This window comes from Mchenga conophoros, linkage group LG2 (genome assembly GCF_057382185.1).
Source record: "Mchenga conophoros isolate Kocher_MC1m ecotype Shallow Benthic linkage group LG2, M_conophoros_male_GT1.1, whole genome shotgun sequence".
Classification (NCBI taxonomy): Eukaryota; Metazoa; Chordata; class Actinopteri; order Cichliformes; family Cichlidae; genus Mchenga; species Mchenga conophoros.
Window position 1 is genome coordinate 33,837,985 of NC_140527.1, and position 18,455 is coordinate 33,856,439.

General features: G+C 40.3%; 1 protein-coding gene across 1 annotated transcript; it reads left to right on the top strand.

Annotated features, from left to right (window-relative positions):
* Positions 1-2,532: 2,532 nt before the first annotated feature.
* LOC146582406 (MORC family CW-type zinc finger protein 3) lies at positions 2,533-16,403 on the top strand. The gene is made up of 17 exons (XM_085296453.1): positions 2,533-2,660; positions 2,796-2,868; positions 3,895-4,027; positions 4,265-4,485; positions 4,779-4,926; positions 5,750-5,903; positions 6,465-6,593; positions 7,193-7,312; positions 7,407-7,510; positions 7,726-7,854; positions 9,783-9,899; positions 11,473-11,550; positions 12,839-12,875; positions 12,978-13,300; positions 13,538-14,042; positions 14,900-15,063; positions 15,434-16,403. The coding sequence occupies exons 1-17, from the start codon at positions 2,559-2,561 to the stop codon at positions 15,588-15,590; spliced, it is 2,694 nt and encodes an 897-aa protein (XP_085152579.1). The 5' UTR covers positions 2,533-2,558; the 3' UTR covers positions 15,591-16,403.
* Positions 16,404-18,455: the final 2,052 nt, after the last annotated feature.

Sequence of the window (18,455 nt, forward strand, 5' to 3'; positions counted from 1 at the left end):
AGGTTTTTTTTATTTGTTAAAAATGTACTGTGTAATTTAACTAGGGGGAAAAAATCCCACTGATGATGCAGAAGTCTCCAAAACTGACAAAACCCATGTATCAAATATGATACTCTAGGCCTTAAGGGGTTAATGCGGGCAGACACAACGTGCTTCACTCAGTGTTCTGCAGGATGTTTATTTCTATGGCATTCTGTGCCCTCTCCACCTAATGACGTCTGTGTTTACAGGCACACAGTGTTTTAACAATCACGCCTCATTCGTGCTATTTTTGTCATCGCTCTCTATTTTTCTGCATTTCCTTTATTTCATGTATGAATCCACAGTGAATGTGGGACCTAACATTCTACACAGACCTAAGTCATCTTGTTTATGGCAGACTTCGTATACAAAGATATAGATATATTTATATCAAAGATAAAGATATATTTACTGTTCCAAGTATATCTTGGAACAGTAAATTACACAAATGCACTCAAATGAAGAGTTCATTTCTGTGCCTCTCTGATATGATTCCTATAGAAAAAACATAACTGACTACATACATACACAGTATATTTTTACAAGGGTTCAGCACTGACGTGCATTCTTCATTTTAAATGGCCATAATAACCTGAGCTCTTTTATTGGGAATGGGAATGAGTGCTTCAGAGCGAAGTACAGAGCATCTCCCTGTCACCAGGGTTACTCACTGTAGCCATGGTTACTCATTGTCAACTGCGTGTGCAGGTTGAGAGGAGAAAGTGCTGCTGTTTAGGCCTGGCATTACTTTGAGCAGCATGAATGATTTTAAGAATCAATAGATTTATTTGTATTTTTCTCAGGTTTCTCTTGATGGTCTAAATAACTTTGTTATGATAAATTTTTTTTTTTTTTTTTTTTTTTTTTTTTTTCAGATTAGGCCTACGTGAGAAAATGAAGGTCAGACAGGGTGTGAGGAATATGTGTGAATCGTTGACTCAGTGTGTGAGAAACAGATTTGTAGCAACGAACATGTCAGAAGCACTTCACCAATTCACCCCCCTGAGTTTGTATCTAATGCAGTGGCCATTTCATGCCCTGTGTCTGCTACAGTAGCAACAGGAGGCAGCTCCTTCCACCTGCGCCTCCCCCTCACTTTGTCTTTTTTTTTCTAAAAAAAAAACTTCTTCTGCTGAAGTGCTTTAGCTGGTTAGCAACCACCAGTTTGTCAGATCCAGACCAATCATCAGTGACAGCTAACAGGTGCTGACGTTGGACCTAAAGGAGGAATGCTCTGCTGTGATTGGTCGGACAGAGATGGGAGTGGGGCTTCGCCCCAGATAAATTGTGGCAAACACATACCTAAATACAGGTTTCCTCTAATAAACATTTCATTCAGCCGGGAGATCAGAGGGTACTGAAAAAACATCTGGAAGTAGAGCCCCGAATACCCATGGGTAACGACAAACCTGTGTTCAAGAAACCAGTTTGAGATGATTTGAGCTTTGTAACATGGCGCGTTATCCTGTTGGAAGCAGCCATCAGAAGATGGATACGCTGTGGTCATAAAGGGATGGACATAGTCAGCACCAATTCTCAGGTAGGATGTGGTGTTTTGAACAACTAAACTAGCTAAAGTAGTAATAATGAGGCCAGAGTGTACCAAAAAATATCCCTCACACTATTACACCACCTCCACCAATCTGAAACATTGACAGGATACAGCACGGATTCATGCTTTCACATAGCTTACACCAAATAACTACTGAACGTTGCAGCACAAATCGAGACTCACCAGACAGGTCAATGTTTTTCCAATCTTCCGTTGTCCAATTCTGGTGAGCAGGTGTGAACTGCAGCTTCAGTTTCCTGTTAGTATCAGCAAACCACTGCGCTGCACTTAGCTGACAGGAGCGGCACCCGGTGTGGTCTTCTGCTGCTGCAGTCGATCTCCTTTAAGGTTCCATGTGCTCTTCTTCATACCTTTGTTGTAACAAGTGATTATTTGGATTGTCTGGATTGTGCCTTCCTGTCAGCACGGCCACTCTCCTCTGGCATCAACAAGACACTTGAACCGCTGTGAGTAGCAGAGAATTGCTGAACACAGATTTTTTTTTTCCCCTTTTCAGACCATTCAGTAAACGTTCAGTAAAGAGAAAGTTGTATGGGAAATTCTCACTACAACCTCAGATATTCAGACCAGCCCATATGGCACCAAGCCACATTCAAAGTCACTTATATCACGTCTCTTCCCTATTTTGATGCCAGATTTGAACCTTCAGCATGTCAGATCTCTTTTAATGATAGTTAAGGCGGTGTGCCTAACACAACGGCCATTTACTGTAAGCATTTAGCTGATTCTGCAACTGAATTATTATAATTTTTGAATGAAAAAAAACCAGCCCATTTCAAACACGCGTTATAACAAAGTAACAATAAATCAACTTGGTAATAAATGCAAGAACTTGGTAAAACGTCATATTAACATAAGATCTGCAGAAAGAAATACCTCAGCTGTGTCTCTTTCAGACTGCTCGAAGCGCGACTTCGGCTGACTTCCTTTGACACAGGCCCCGAGGACGCGCCCACTGCTCTGTATGGCTACGTACCTGCGCACGGAGAGCTCACACGACGAGAAGCAAAATATTCAGACGAAAAACATGGCGAGGTTAAGTGAGCATGGGATTCGCCTGAGTTCTGTAAGTATTTCAGATATTTGCTGTAGAGGATTCGCATTTGTTTCGACACTTTAGAAAACGTTCGCTACAGCGGCTCACAAAAAAGAGCAAGTGAAAGTTTAACTTGTTTTTTTAAATTCTTTTTTTCATTTCCAGATGAGTCCTTCCTTCCTGAACAGCAACTCCACAAGTCATACCTGGCCTTTCAGCGCTGTGGCAGAATTAATAGGTAGGCAATAAGAAATTTCAGGCATAATACAGAAACGCTGCACAGTCCCCTGCACCTGTTGCTGCAGCTTTTCGTGGTTTCTTTCGCACCGCTCTTCCGCTGTCGCGCACAAAGTTGGCGTGTTGAGCAGACATTTGTGTTGGTGCAAAAATGGACCGAACGGACTTCCTCTTTCACGAGTTTGCGCTCACACGCCTAAAGACGTGTGCTGGCAGCTGCAGACGCTGTGTTGTGGTAATAATCCCTTCGTAAAGTAAGGATAGAGGAGCTCGTTCCTTTAACGCTCTGCAGTTTGAAATCATAGTGCTGAGATATTAGTAACTGCTCAACTGCAGTGAGGTTTTCTGCAGTGTCGGTACTCTTACTTCTCGTGAGCATTAACAGAATCAGTTTGGATTATTTTTGACAAAATACATATAAAACTTATTGGTAAATATGCAGCAGTAGCTTATTTACGCCTTTATGTGACATAAATGGTTCGTGTCTGGGCTGTCAACATTGCCATTCCTCCACTCTGTGCGCTCTCATTGGTTCAGACGTGCTGACCGTCTGTTGGCTGCTGAGGCTTTTTTAAAAACCGGAACAGCGAAGGGAGTGCGCTGTAGAAATGCATTCGCACCACTGTCCCACGTGAAAGTACAGGCTAAACTTTAGAAACAACAAAGGGAGCCACGTGCTTCTTGGAATAAGCTCGCAGTGATTCGCAATAACCCTGCAGAAAGTCCCAAACTCCGTATGTTCGATGTTTGTTGATCATGGTGTGACGCAATTAGTGGCTGTGCCCCACATTGAAGTATAGATTACAGCACATAGCAGTAGCATCCAGAGATCAGCAGTGGAGTTGTAGATCTAATGATTTGTTCCTGCAGCATGAGTCTCCTCATCTATAATGTGCAGTATCACTTTGACTATGCCTGCAGGAAGTTCACGTTGTAAAGAAATATAAGGAAGGCATTAAAGAAACTAGCCATCCCATGTGCTTCTCTTGTTTTTCTTATTTCCAATTTTCTGCCTGTCGTCTTCTAGACAATGCCTCAGACCCCGGTGTGTCCGCTAAACAGTTCTGGATAGATGTAGTTCATGAAACGGATCACCTCTGTCTGTCTTTCATCGATAATGGCAGCGGCATGACCCCCAACAAACTGCACAAGATGCTCAGGTGAGACACGTGTGAAGTTCACACACAAGGAAAAAAAGAAACATAGAAAGACACAGTAGTGCTGCATACCGATTGTGTTCCTCTTTTCTGCATTTAACCCACAGACACACACGCGCAGTTTCCAACTGTGGCCTCACATGTGCCGCTTTGTGTCACATTCACACATTAGGCTAGTTTTGTCTTCTCAGCTTGCTTCTCAGTGTTCGATAATTAACACTTGCTCGCTTTTGTGTCCAGCTTTGGTTTTACAGAGAAGGGCTCGGGTAGGGCCAGTCAGCAGGCCATCGGGGTTTACGGGAACGGCTTTAAGTCGGGCTCCATGCGCTTGGGGCGTGACGCGCTCATCTTCACCAAGAACGGCGGCTGTCAGACTGTGGGGATGCTGTCGCAGACCTACCTGGAAAGCATTAAAGCCCAGGCTGTCATCGTCCCCATTGTCCCTTTCAACCAGCAAACCAATATCCTTCACAAAGGGACTGGGAAATATTAGGATACAATATTAGGTTTACTTTGTGAATTTGCTGATGCGTAGACGTTCTACATCAGTATGACTTCCTGATTTTTTTAGTGTGAGAACTGATGAGATCATTTGAATGGCACAGGGTGTGTGGGTGGGGGCGGTGGGCAAGGGGTGACATGAATTAAAATAGGCAGGCCAAGTTTAAGGCAGATAACAGGAAACAAATATATTATGTATATGTGTTTATTACCATACATGCTCCCTTATGTTCTGACCTTAATTCGGTGTTACAGTTATTAGTTGTGACCGAGGATTCACAGGCCAGTCTGACGGCCGTCCTCGACCACTCGATCGTCAAATCCCTGGAGCAGATACATTCACATTTTGACTCAATTCCCTCCAAAAAAGGCACCAAGATATTAATCTGGAACATCCGCAGGTCAGAATCACATGTTCGTGTTACATTAAAGTTGAAACATGATAAGATAAGAGTGTTCCACACGACAAACATCTCCCTTCCACCACTAGCAGTTTGACGAAGCCAAATGTGTGAAATCTGTAATCTTGTTAGATAACTGTCATGATGTCAGTCATTTTGTCGAACTCTGTACAACAAAGCAGATTAGCGCAGACCTTATTACACTGTTTCTTTAGTGTCAGTCAAGTCAAAACATCTCGGTTAGAGTTTCCAAGTTGGCGTGTTGTGACCATTGGTTGAAAATACCACATGACACTGAGGAGTGTGCAAGCACAGTCAGTATCAGAGGGAGGCAAGTGGGTACAAAAACACATATGTAGTATTTGTATAAGCATGGTTCTAGGCAAATCTATGCAAAGTGACCCACATTCAAATGGAGAACAGAGAACCTCCTAAATTGAAGTTTTGAATTTTCTCTTTTCCTTCTTCAACTAAATTTCTTAGAGAGAAATGGTCGACTGAAGTCAGGTTCTTGTAAAGTGGTAAAAAGAACCAGGTCAGGTTTCTCATACCTCCTATTTCACTTCCTCTTCATGCTGGAGAGAGAGATGATCACCACAATGAGTATAACCATCCAGCATTTCAAGTATTGCCCTGTGATTCAAATCCTAGTAATTAGACACAGGAGGTAAAGCCATACAGTGACTTTGTGTTGCAAATCGTTCCCAATTAATGAAATGTCTTGCAAAGCCATCTGCGGAGCTTTCTAGACAGCCATTACAGCGTGTGCAGTGAAACACAATTACATGTTCTAACAGCTGCTTTCTTTCGTGCTATCCCGAAGAGCTAAAGACGGTAAGATGGAGCTCGACTTTGAGACCGATCCGAATGACATTCGTTTGCCTGAGATTCAGATCGAAGAGTTGAAGAAGGGGCTGAAGAATAGCGGGTCCTTGAGAACTGAGCAGAACATCCCAGACATGCATTACAGTCTCAGGGTGAGTGAGTAAAAAAACACTTTACCATCTGTTATTATGTTAGAGCCTCTGTGGTCCATAATATTAATATTTGTCAGGGCTTGGGGACCTGTTCAGGAGGATTTTAGTGTTAAAGGTTGTGATCAGGGTTAGAGAAAAATTCAGGGTGTAGTGGTTGTGGTTTACGTGTGGGTTTAGCCATACAAGTGCTGTGTGTGTTGGGGGCTGGGTGTAAGAGTGTCTTCCACTTTTTGGCAGACACTGAGTACCTCCACACTACTGTAGACAAACTGTCAACCTTGTGGTTTTGTAGTAACACTGCCCCAGTTTCATTAAAAAAATGTTTTTTTTGCAGGTTTTAAATGATAATTCGCAAATTCTAAGAATTTACTTTTTGTTTGTAAATCATCTTTTTTTCATGTTTCAAGATTAAAAAATAAAATGTGAAAAATGTGCGTTCACGAGTGGATTTCAACCGACAAAAGAGTATTTCATATTTAGAGTTTTCAGTTTTAAGCCTCGCTTATTTTCTTTCTTTTTTTTCCACCTTGTCCGTTTTATTTGCTTGCATGTTTATCACAGGCCTACCTCAGTATCCTGTATCTGAAGCCGAAAACACAGATCATACTGAGGGGGAAGAAGATTCAGGCCAAACTGGTAGCGAAGAGGCTGATACACATTGAGCATGACGTCTACAAACCCCACTTCAGTGTATCCTTACGCTATGTGTGTGTGTAACAGCCAAATTCAAGTGTAAACAGGAAGTGGGATTCGTGTGACTGTTGGAGATGAAGCATCTGTGTTACTTTACTGGGGTCTGGTAAAAAAGTTTAAAAAAACACACACACACACACTTTTGGTGCTTAACAGATGTTCATGAAGGGAAAATCCAAACAAGCTTCACAGTGCCAGTTCATGCGGTCTCATATCTAGTTATTATTTTTTTTTTTAATCTTTTCATGTCTTCTAGAGAACTGAGATTTTGAAACTGGGGTTTTGTGTTATCGTGCCAGGGATCGGTTCAGCGCCCACAAAACCGAATTTTTAATCTGAACTTTATCTGTTTGCCTATCTAATATATGAATGCATGCAACAAACCAGACCTCAGGGGTAGGATAAGAGTTATGAAAATTCTGAATTATACTCTACTATAATTAATAATAAGGTCATTAATAATAATTGCATGAACAATGTTACATTTTTTCCATGTTTTTCTGTTAAAACAATTACATTAGTAACATCCCTTTAATTATATGAAAATTGCATCATTATTCTAAACTTTGTCAGTTTTCTTAACTGGTTTTTGTCAGAAAGACAAAGTGAAGGTGACCTTTGGACTTAACCCAAAAAACAAGGATCACTATGGGATTATGATGTACCACAAGAATCGTCTCATTAAGGCGTATGAGAAAGTGGGCTGCCAGCTAAAGGTAAAGTAAAATAATGTTGTGTGTTACAAATACTGTGAGGCTACCCTGGGTACCTGCCTCTGCTTAATAAATGTCACTCTTAAATTTCCTTCAGACTTCGGGCCTAAGAGCGGGCATTGGCGTCATCGGCGTCATTGAGTGCAATTTTCTGAAACCTGCTCATAACAAGCAAGACTTTGAGTACACCAAAGAGTACAGGTAACAAACAGTAATAAATCTGATAGTTGCTTTTTTTGTTTGATTGTTTTGTTTGTGAATATGAGCTGTTGAGTTGGAATAAATAGTTTCATCCTGTATGTACAAAGTTAAGAGCGAAGGCGGTAATTTGATCATGTAATCTTCAGTTAATTTCTTTTTCTGTCATTGTCTTATTTTAAACACATTTACAGTTGTTTCCTCTTTTTACTCCCAAGACTGACCCTCGGAGCTTTGGGCCTAAAACTCAACGACTACTGGAAGGAGGTGACAGAGAAGAAGGCCAGAGAGCGAGAGTTTCAGGCTCTAGACAAAAATGAGAAGGAGGTCCAGGAGGATGTCGATGAGTAAGTGTTAACTGTTTTGTTTTTTTTACACAGATGAAGTCAGGGCCAGATTTTGAAAAACAGTGAGGTCAGACAGTGGAAATAGTTGCTGTTAAATTTGCTGCATTATTAGAATGTTAATACTTTATTGTAAGTTATGTGTGATGCTTTCATATTACAAATTATAAACAAATAATACATTGCATAAACATTATATGTTGAGGCTCTGAATACAGGTTTACAGTATGAAAGCTGATAATTAAGCTATGGTTATTTGTCATTTTACCAAGCTATAAATATATAGGAAAAAATGCTTGTTTATAACACTGTTACAAGCTGACATTATTGTAGACTAATAATAATTTCTAAAGTTGTCATTACAAAGTTTTATAGGCCTATTAATGTGGAGTCTGTTGGCTAACTAAGGTGTTTTATACTCAGTGATGTTGCCATTATGAGGGGTGAGGCCTCAGTGTTCCCTTGCATGTCCGTCATTGCTTTGTATCATCAGGTGGTATTCATTGTTGCTGTTCTCACACAAAGGCTGCTGCAGCTGTACAGAGATCAATTGAAGTGGTCATTATGCAATAGGCTGGCTGTGCCCTTGGGCCATTTCTAACATACAGCATAAGCCTTTTTTTAAAATTCAGCTTTAAATTTTATTTCTAGTTCTAAAAAACAAAACTGCGTGGTGTTGTAGTGGTTAACCCTGTCGCCCAACGACAAGAAAGTTCCTGGTTTGAACCCTGTGTGGAGTTTTCATGTTCCTCATGTGCTCGTGTGAGTGCCCTCTGGCTACTTCCTCCGACAAACCAAAGATAGCATGTTAGGCTAACTGGTGACTTGAAACAGGCCATGGACGTGAGACGTGAAGGCTTGAAGTGTATGGAATAACGTACTGTATGGTGTGTTTTGACTTGTAGTCTAGAGCACTTGGAGTCAGTAAGACTAGAAAAGCCAGTCCATCACTGGTATAACGAGTATAGACCCAGACCTGATATAGCTGTAGTGCAAACAGTGAACACTCATCCAGTTCATCTGGCTCTAAATACGTGCCGAGTATTAAGTGCAGTTCAAACAGAAAGTCTAAATGTAGAACTCAGAAAGGTAGGAAAGGTAAATAAAGGTTGGGTGACAAGTATAAATAAGTAGGGTGGAGCAGACAGCTAGAGGAATAAAAAAGTAACGGATGCCAAAAAGCTAGACACATGGTAAATAGTACTATCAAAGGAGGAAATAATAAAAAAAAACCTCAATAAACCCTTACACTGCGTTCAGTGGCGCCCAATATTATTAGTGCACTGCTTTTCTATACAGGTGGTTTACAAACATGTCACTGCTGATAATCTAACACTCCTCACTCACCCATCAAATAAGATCAGTGTACTTCAAAGCCCCTCTGTTCCACATCGCCGCACACTGTTTTGAGGAAACGTGCTGTTCAACTCGGAAGGGTTTCCCACAGTTTTCAGGTTTTTTCATGACCAAAATGTGGAGTGTTAATAACATATCCTCATTCCAAAGTTCAGTTCAGCCGCAGGCCAGTGCATGTTAGAACTTGGCTATTTATCAAAGTCATAATATCATATCTATATTAAACCAGAGGAGTGAGACTCAGGCTCTGGGGTAAAATTACAGAGACAAGGAACATAAAAATATCATCTATATGATCCGTTAAGCCAAAAGTTTATAGATAGATAGATAGATAGATAGATAGATAGATAGATAGATAGATAGATAGATAGATAGATAGATAGATAGATAGATAGATAGATAGATAGATAGATAGATAGATAGATAGATAGATAGATAGATAGATAGATAGATAGATAGATAGATAGATCTTGAAGAGATCTGTTGTGTGCACAAGTCTAGACTTACTGAGATAAAAATAGTTAAGTATATCTTTATTGCCAACTTTATCTTACTGACAGCTGTTGTATTTACAGGGGTCCCATGTGGTTACAGTGTGAAGAGTGTCTCAAGTGGCGAAGCATCCCTGACGGCTTTTACAGAATTGCTCCTGAGAGCTGGACCTGCAGCCAGAACCCAAATTCACGTTACAGGTGGGTATTTCATATTATTTCTCGTGATTTTAACTGCACCACTGACTTGAGTAAGAAGCACAATTACATAATGAATGCAAAAGCTGAATCATGTTCAACAACACTGTTTTCAGGAGCAACATTACACTGCTGGAAAACCTAATTATTTGTGTCAGGCAGCATTTATCAGTCTATTCTTCTTTCGGCTGCTCCATTGCTGGGCCGCCACAGCAGCATCAGCTTCCACATAACCCTAACTCCTAACATCCTCCTCTGTCACGCTAACACATATATATATATATATATATATATATATATATATATATATATATATATATATATATATATATATATATATATATATATATATATATATATGTTTGTTTGCTCTCAATTTTGACAGCCCTATTAAAGATTAATATCAGTCTGTACATGTTCCAGATAGCTTTACTTCAAATTCTTTAATTCTCACTCGCTTTTGCAACTTTGTACTTTTGTGTTACTCGCAGCAACAACTCCACCTCATTATTAGTCTATTTAAAAAACTCGGTAAAGCCGGAAAGTAAATAAACGGCAGACAGAAATGAGGCAGGCCAATCGTCTCGCATTTCACGCATGCACATGCGGCCGTTTTCGGTCATTTCAATGTGGACACACAACTCTCTGAAAACGATAGTGTGGACGCGGAAAACGCTGTTTTGAAATTTATCCAGGCTAATGTGGACGTAGACTAACTTTGTCTCTCCAAGCTGCTCATCTTGAGCTGATATATTCATTTCTAATTTGGCCCATTCTGATCATTTACAATGCTCGCTCTAGATGCTATTCTTCTGTCTCGAATCACCTCTGGCATTTGTTTTCAGTCACTCCACCCTGGCTGCACTCTCTTCTTCCCCTCGCTTGTGTGTGTTCGCCTTTCCACTTGTCTCCCTCTCATTCACACACATTTTGTCGCTTCTGCTGGCTTTCATTCCCCCTCCCTCAGAGCATACCTCCACCATTCCAGGCTCGCTTCCACCTGCTCTCACTTCACATCACAATGCCACCTGTGAACACCATTCCAGAGACAAAATTGATAGCTGAACCTCAGCTCTTCCTCTGATATACTCGTCATTTTATCAAGTGAAGCTAATCAGCTACCAGGTAACTTAACAAGCATGTTCTAATCTTGCTAAAATTAAGACTTCAAATTTTAGTATTATCTTAATGAAGTCAGAGCACAGAGTGGAGACACTGAATTTTAGCAGGCAGGCAGACCTATATTTTTTCTCTTGAGCTATTCTGTCTACTAGAGGTCAAGATATTTTAGCCTCTTCAGCATCAGTAGTCACCATTTCCTTTTTTTTAGTCTGTCTTTAATCGTTTAACTCTGCATGGTCATATTTTAGCGTTAATTGATCGAGCACGAGCCCTTTCTGAGCCCTGCGTGTCCTTTGCATTCATTTTCTCCCTTGTTTACTTTTTATTTCACTGCTTTTCTTAAAAAAGACAGATATTTCTAATGGCTTGTATGATGCAAAACGTCATTTTCAATTTTCGCCAAAGCCACTGCTGACTGAATTGAAAGTAAGCACAAGTCTCTTTGTCTTTACAGAAGCTGCTCGTCACCAGAGGAAACAGAAGAACACGAGGAGCTGTTAACACCGAGCTATCAGAAAAGCCACAAGAAACTGTAAATTCCCATTTCTTTACCCCTCTGAAACTTTGACTGTATGTGAAAATTCGTACATGGACGGATATATCGCACTGCAGCTCTTTCTGCATGCCTGCTTGCTCTTGTGGGTTCACATGCCGTTTTGTGGTTTCATGCACTTATTTCCGGCGGTTGTCCATGTGACTCTAAGCGTGTCTGAGAAAAGTTTACTTATGGTATCCTCTAACTGATAAGAATCAATTAGCTCTTTAAAATATGGTTCTATGTTGCTCATCAGTACACAAAACGCTTTAGGTCTGTTATTTAGACACTTAAGCAGAAGTCAGCAGAAAGGGTCACATCTAATTTGCTTAAATTTGGCAACTTTTGACAGAAATCTGTTAAATACAAATGTACTAAGATAAACCACAAGGTTATAAACCGCTCACTGACAGCAGTTAGTGAGTGATGCACAGACTAAAGTGACTGTGGTCTGCCCATAGACTGTATGTAAAAGATGGATGTGACTTGAACCTGAAATCTTCCTAATGGATGACAGGGGCGACTACTTATGTAACAAAAAGAAACCTGATGGTCTGTGACAAAAACAACCCTACTGCTTAGTTCCTTAATGAATTTAGTAAACACTTTCCCGATGACTTGCTTGTTGCAGCATAATTTTTGTTTTATAACTAAATAACTGAGAAATATTCTGTTGAACTTACACCAAGAAACTCTGATTGTTTTACAGCCCTGGGTATTTGTGTGGCATTTACTTATAGCATTACTCTGGAAAGTTAACATGGTTTTTTTTCGGTGCACGGTTACTCAAACTTCCTCCCACAGTCCAAAGATATTCTTTGCTAAGTTGATTCTAAATTGGCTGTAGGTGTGAATGGTTGTTCGGGTCTCTGCGTTAGCCCTGCAGACTGACAACCAGTCGAGGGTATACCCCAGCGTTACCAGATACTGATGGTTTCCAGCCCAAAGCCTATTTAAAACCACCACTATGCACACAAAGCTGCCCAAGATATTGTTTTACGTTTAGTTTTAATCACCGTTGCACGGCATCGTATTCAGAAAATCCAGTGCCCGCAGGAGTCACACAAAAACAATCCTTAAATCAACAAATAACAGCGAAGTCTTACAGACAACTTGATTCATCATGTCTGATTAGGGCTCAGATTTACTAAGCAGAATAACTTGTGTGCGCAATCCCCGAATAGCCTTCATAGGTTCAGTTAGTTAGTTAGCTCCAGCAGAGACAATTATATTTACTGACGATAAACCAGAGCATAACGTGATTATCCGTGTTTTTATCTTGCAGAGAGTACTCCAGAGGCACAAAGCGAAAATCATTAGAGGTATGTAAATTTGTTTTTTTCTTATCTTTGTTGTGTTTTTCTCACCAACAGTAAAGGTCCCGTACTGTATCTCACAGGTGCGTTCTGCTGTTTTCATTGCAGGTGTCTGAGGTAGAGGAACAAGTGTCTAAACATCAAATAGTCTTACGGAGTTCATCTAAGCCCACCAAAGTGGAAAACGCAGATGAACTCACAGATCTAAATGACACTTTCGCGAATGACGATGCGGAGTCACAGTCGGACACGCAAACGCAGGAGGAGGCCGCTGGAAGAGACACGGTCACTAAAAAGAAGAATGAAATTGCAAAAGGAGCGTCGCCCAAGGAAAATGAGATAAGTGACAAGAGGCTTCAGGATGAAGAGAGCGACAAAACGGAAAACGCAGACATGGAGACAGAAGAGGAGGAGCACTTAGAAACTTTAAGGTGGGGAAAGATTGAATAAAATAAAAAAGAGAATCTAATTCCAGTCTAATCCAAGTGTATTGATGCAAACTTGTGCTTTAGATAATGGTTGGATATAGTGTAGTAGTTAATTTATATATATATATATATATATATATATATGTGTGTGTGTGTGTATGTGTGTGTGTGTAGATAGATATATCAGTGTTTAATACCTTGTATTAACCGATTAACCCTCCTTTTTTGTAACCCCAAAAGGATGTCAGATTCAATATTGTGCGTTGTTAAAAAGAAGCGGTACCTTTGGAAGCTTCACCAGTCCGATTCAGCAGTTACGGATAAGGAGTTGCATTCTGGGAAACAAAGTGATATAGTCAAGACATTATCCCCAGAAAAAAACAAAAAGGACGCCAGCAGCCGGGTAGAGAACTCAGACACAAACCCACCGCAAACCCACACCGGCAACACGTGGCAGCACTCACTCCCCTCCACACAGACTGTGAAAGTGCCCCCGCTGAGCCGAACAGAAGGGCAGCAGAGCAGGGTGCTGCCCACGGAAGGGCTTAACCGGGAGGCTAAAATGCAGAGGCTGGTTGGGTTGGAGAAAGAGGCTGAGAAGCTCCGCAGCCTTCTAGGTCTGGAAATCACAAAGACAACTCAAGGAACGATGACAAATGATGACTGCGACGAAAAAAGTCCAACGCAGACGCTGGAGAAACCATCGGGACGCAAAGAGGTCGGCTGTCAGACGGACATGGCTGAGGTCAGAAACCATTTAGAACCATTTTTGCCTTTTTAGTTTATTTAAATGTTGGTTAGACTAAAGTTTAATGTAGTCACATTTATCCTATCATGATTTTCTTTTGATTCTCATCATTCCTTCTTGTAATGAGCCTCTTTTGATATTTACTTTAGTAGTTATTAAACACTTGAAGGACATGTAATAATAATTCTTTCTGGTTAAAGTGGCCTGTATACATTGATTTAAAGCATATATTTTCAACAATATAGAGTTTCTAGGTGATATCTTTTCACACCCCACTGCTTTATTTAATCATTAGCAGTTATTAAACTCTGGCTCTCTCTCTTCCATAGTTTCCTTTTGTCCCGTCTCTCTCTCTCGTCTCCCTTTTCTTTCCTCTCACTACCATCCGGTCACAGCGGATAGCTTCCTGAGCCTGATTCTGCAGGAGCTTTCTTCCTGTTAAAGGGGAGTTTTGCCCTTGGCACTGTCGCCAAGCCCTTGCTCATAGAGCATCGTATGATGACGTCATTTTTTCTGATGTTGTAGGGTCTTTTTACCTTACAATATTAAGCACCTTGAAGTGACTTCTTTGTGATTGGAGCTTTAAATTAAAAAAAAGTGAAATTTGATTTGACTTGCAGAGCTGAATTTAGCTACTAAAATATATTAATCTAAGGTAATCCCAAGTATAAGGTTTGATCATCTTAATAAGTAGTTGAGTGTTTTGTAATCATACGAACAAATCAAGCACAAAATAGTGAATTATTAAGAAGAATGATAAATACTGCAGTGTAATGTGATTTATTTTAAACCTGTTAAATCTGATTTAAATGAAATCTAAATGAAAACTTTGATTATCTCCTGCTGTCTATCAGTGCTCTACTTCATCCTCTGGCCTGATTCAGGCTGCAGAACTTCACGGGTTAAAAGCTGTGAGTGAGTCCAACAACCAGCCTGAACTGAGCAGAGCCAGGAAGGAAAAGACTGACAGCCAGACGAGAACAAGACTCAATGACACTGAGGCCCGTGAAGACAACAGGTGAGTGCGTTATACAGACATCCACATGCAGCTGTGTAGACAGGGATCCCAAGCTATATATTGATATTGTTCTAATTTGAATGCCTAATGCTTAATTTATATTTATCTTCATCTGCACAAAGTACGTGTAGATAAATCGATCGAGTATCAGTCAAGACTGTGATTTATTTCACATCAACTTGATAGGTTTTAACAGGTTTTAACAAAATGATAAAGGAACACCTCGTAAACATCTCACTTGTAGCCTTTTACACCTATTCATACACGATACAAAAGCTCAGTTCTCCCAAAAAAAATTTTCTTGGAACAAGAAGTGAAATGTGAGCTGTTTGGGTTTCTTGCTGTAGTGACAAATCTGTTGTACGCTCAGGTCTGTGCAAGAGAATCTGCATGACATCCGCCACAACGTGGTAGTGCTTCTCACGGCACTCCTGCCCCAGCTGGACCTGGCCGGCATCAGCCTGGACACCAATGATGTAGACAACATCCTGCAGCAGATCATAGAGGTCAACTCCCTGAAGCTATGATCAGCAGTCCAGCAGAAGTCAATTATTATTCGTTGTGTTACACATACTTACACAGTTGTGTTTGGATCAATTAAACTATTTGTTACTTCAGTATACAATATGCATACGTTAATAATTCTCTTTCTGTTGATTTGGAGAGTAATGTCATTCCCATGTTTTTCATATTCCTGGTGCTGCATGTGGATTACGTGTATAATAATGAAGATTATAAAACCTGGTAATATTTGTGTTCCGTGTGGTAATCAGTTTGCAGTGTAAAAATAAAAGACATGTATCGAATTACTTTACCTCAGTGTCTTTCAATTTACAAAATTACAGTTCAGGTGTATAAAAAAATTGCCCTGCACTGATTACAAGCTGCGAGTGCCAAGAGTTCTTGTTAAGCAAGAGGCTGGGAAAAAGAGACAGGAGAAATGCTAAGTACTAGTTTGCAAATCGTTTTTATAAAGAGAGTTAAGAGGAATAAAAGTTGTAACTTAAATTCTTGTAGCTAACCGTCAGGGTCAAGTCACCAAGTCTGACTACTCGTACTTGTGAAACTGTCTTGTACATATGGCAAACGGTTGTCACATCATTTTGAATACTTGTGCAGTATAATCTTTAAGAAACATGAGCATGTTGGTCATGATGTCAGTTAGAAAATATGAGGGTTTTTTTGTCTCAGTTCATCCATTAATTTTTTTAACTGTTGCTTTTCATTGTTCTGCTGCTTTTGTTGTTCTTTTTTAATTAGCTATTTAAGATGCTGTACACACTCGGTTGCTGTTTTCTAAACAGGATTTGTTATGTTTGCATTAAAATATTGAAACCAGTTATTGCTCACTGCATCTCTGTTTTTAAGCTACTCATGGGTCCAATAGTGGGATTTACAGTTTTTTCTGAATGCTTAAACCCTAACTGTGATTCCTGTAGCACAATCTCTAAAACTATTCAGACTTATAGCAAAACCACTCACTGAGTTTGCAAAACTAAAAGCACAAAAACTGCTTTGCACTCAGTTTGCAATTTTGTAACACACACTTTGCAAAACTGTAGGCACAATTCACTGCACAACACTCAATTACCAAATTTCCAACACACTCCTAGCAAAAGTATACACATGTATGGCTATCATTAACACTAATTTGCCAACTGTCTGGCACACTTTCACATGTGAAAACTTTTTTAGATAATTAGTTCACTTTGCAATCAGCCTAAGCACTATAATACAGGTAAGCTGTGTGTGCGGAGTACAATGGAGGGAGCAGAAAGAGTGAGAAGTAGAGGAGGCCGAGGAAGAGGACGTGGAGGTGAAGAAGTAGGATGAAGAGGACGACAAGGACAAGGAGGCGCAAGAGGAAGACGAGGAGGGAGGAGAGGAAGATGAGGAGGGGTGAGAGGAAGGGTAGGAAGAGTAAGAAATAGAATCACTGATGACATCAGAGCTACAATAGTGGACCATGTAATCAACTGTGGAATGACCCTGAGGGTAGCTGGCCAACGGGTCCAGCCTAACTCGAGCCGCTACACTGTAGCAAGTACCATAAGGACATCTTGAAATGAGAATCGGTTAGTACAGTCACTTCGCACAAAGATTTGTAGCACTGCCATATGCCAATGAGAAACACACCAATACCATTGATGTAAAAATACTGAAATTGTTACTTTACAGAATTGCTAGATGACCAGATGCTGGGGGCAGAGGAAGCATGTTCACTGCAGACCAAGTAACCCATATAGTCATTATGGCGATTGCAAATAATCTTATACTTGGAAATAAACACTTGTGTTTGTTTTGATGTGTTTGAATAAACACCAGTACTTGAAGTTTGGATCCCTCTATGCTTATGGATCCATGACAGAAGTATGAGCTCAAACTGACATAGCCTACCTTGTGCACAGAGAAAGCAAAAGCCAGATGTGTTTTGTATTCATACCATCAGTGTGCAGTTGGCGCATTGTGTGCTTAGTAGATGATGGCTTGTGTGTACTGTTTGATACGGAAACACCATTTTTACGAAGGTGTGAAGAGTTAATCTAGCTGTGTTTGCTTTTGCAAGAGAACTACAATGTTTTGATTATTGGGTGACAGGTTTTCTTATTTGTGTGAAGAGTTTTGCAAAATTAGCCAATAGTTACAATAAATGTGCTTAAGCAATCAGAAAAAACTGTAAGCACATTTTTTGTAACTATTGGCTAATTTATTGGCAATTGGCAATTCTGTAAAGTAACAATTTCAGTATTTTTACATCAATGGTATTGGTGTGTTTCTCATTGGCATATGGCAGTGCTACAAATCTTTGTGCGAAGTGACTGTACTAACCAATTCTCATTTCAAGATGTCCCTATGGTACTTGCTACAGTGTAGCGGCTCGAGTTAGGCTGGACCCCTTGGCCAGCTTCCCTCAGGGTCATTCCACGGTTGATTACATGGTCCACTATTGTAGCTCTGATGTCATCAGCAATTCTATTTCTTACTCTTCCTACCCTTCCTCTCCCCCCTCCTCGTCTTCCTCTTGCTCCTCCTTGTCCTTGTCGTCCTCTTCATCCTACTTCTTCACCTCCACGTCCTCTTCCTCGGCCTCCTCTACTTCTCACTCTTTCTGCTCCCTCCATTGTACTCCGCACACACAGCTTACCTGTATTATAGTGCTTAGGCTGATTGCAAAGTGAACTAATTATCTAAAAAAGTTTTCACATGTGAAAGTGTGCCAGACAGTTGGCAAATTAGTGTTAATGATAGCCATACATGTGTATACTTTTGCTAGGAGTGTGTTGGAAATTTGGTAATTGAGTGTTGTGCAGTGAATTGTGCCTACAGTTTTGCAAAGTGTGTGTTACAAAATTGCAAACTGAGTGCAAAGCAGCTTTTAGTTTTGCAAACTC

Bases quoted from the DNA above. Each gene is read 5' to 3' on its own strand.
- LOC146582406 (XM_085296453.1), top strand. From the start codon at position 2,559: ATGGCTACGTACCTGCGCACGGAGAGCTCACACGACGAGAAGCAAAAT. The intron at 2,869-3,894 runs GTAGGCAATAAG...GTCGTCTTCTAG, and splicing joins CGCTGTGGCAGAATTAATAG to ACAATGCCTCAGACCCCGGT. The intron at 4,486-4,778 runs ATATCCTTCACA...ATTCGGTGTTAC, and splicing joins CCCTTTCAACCAGCAAACCA to AGTTATTAGTTGTGACCGAG.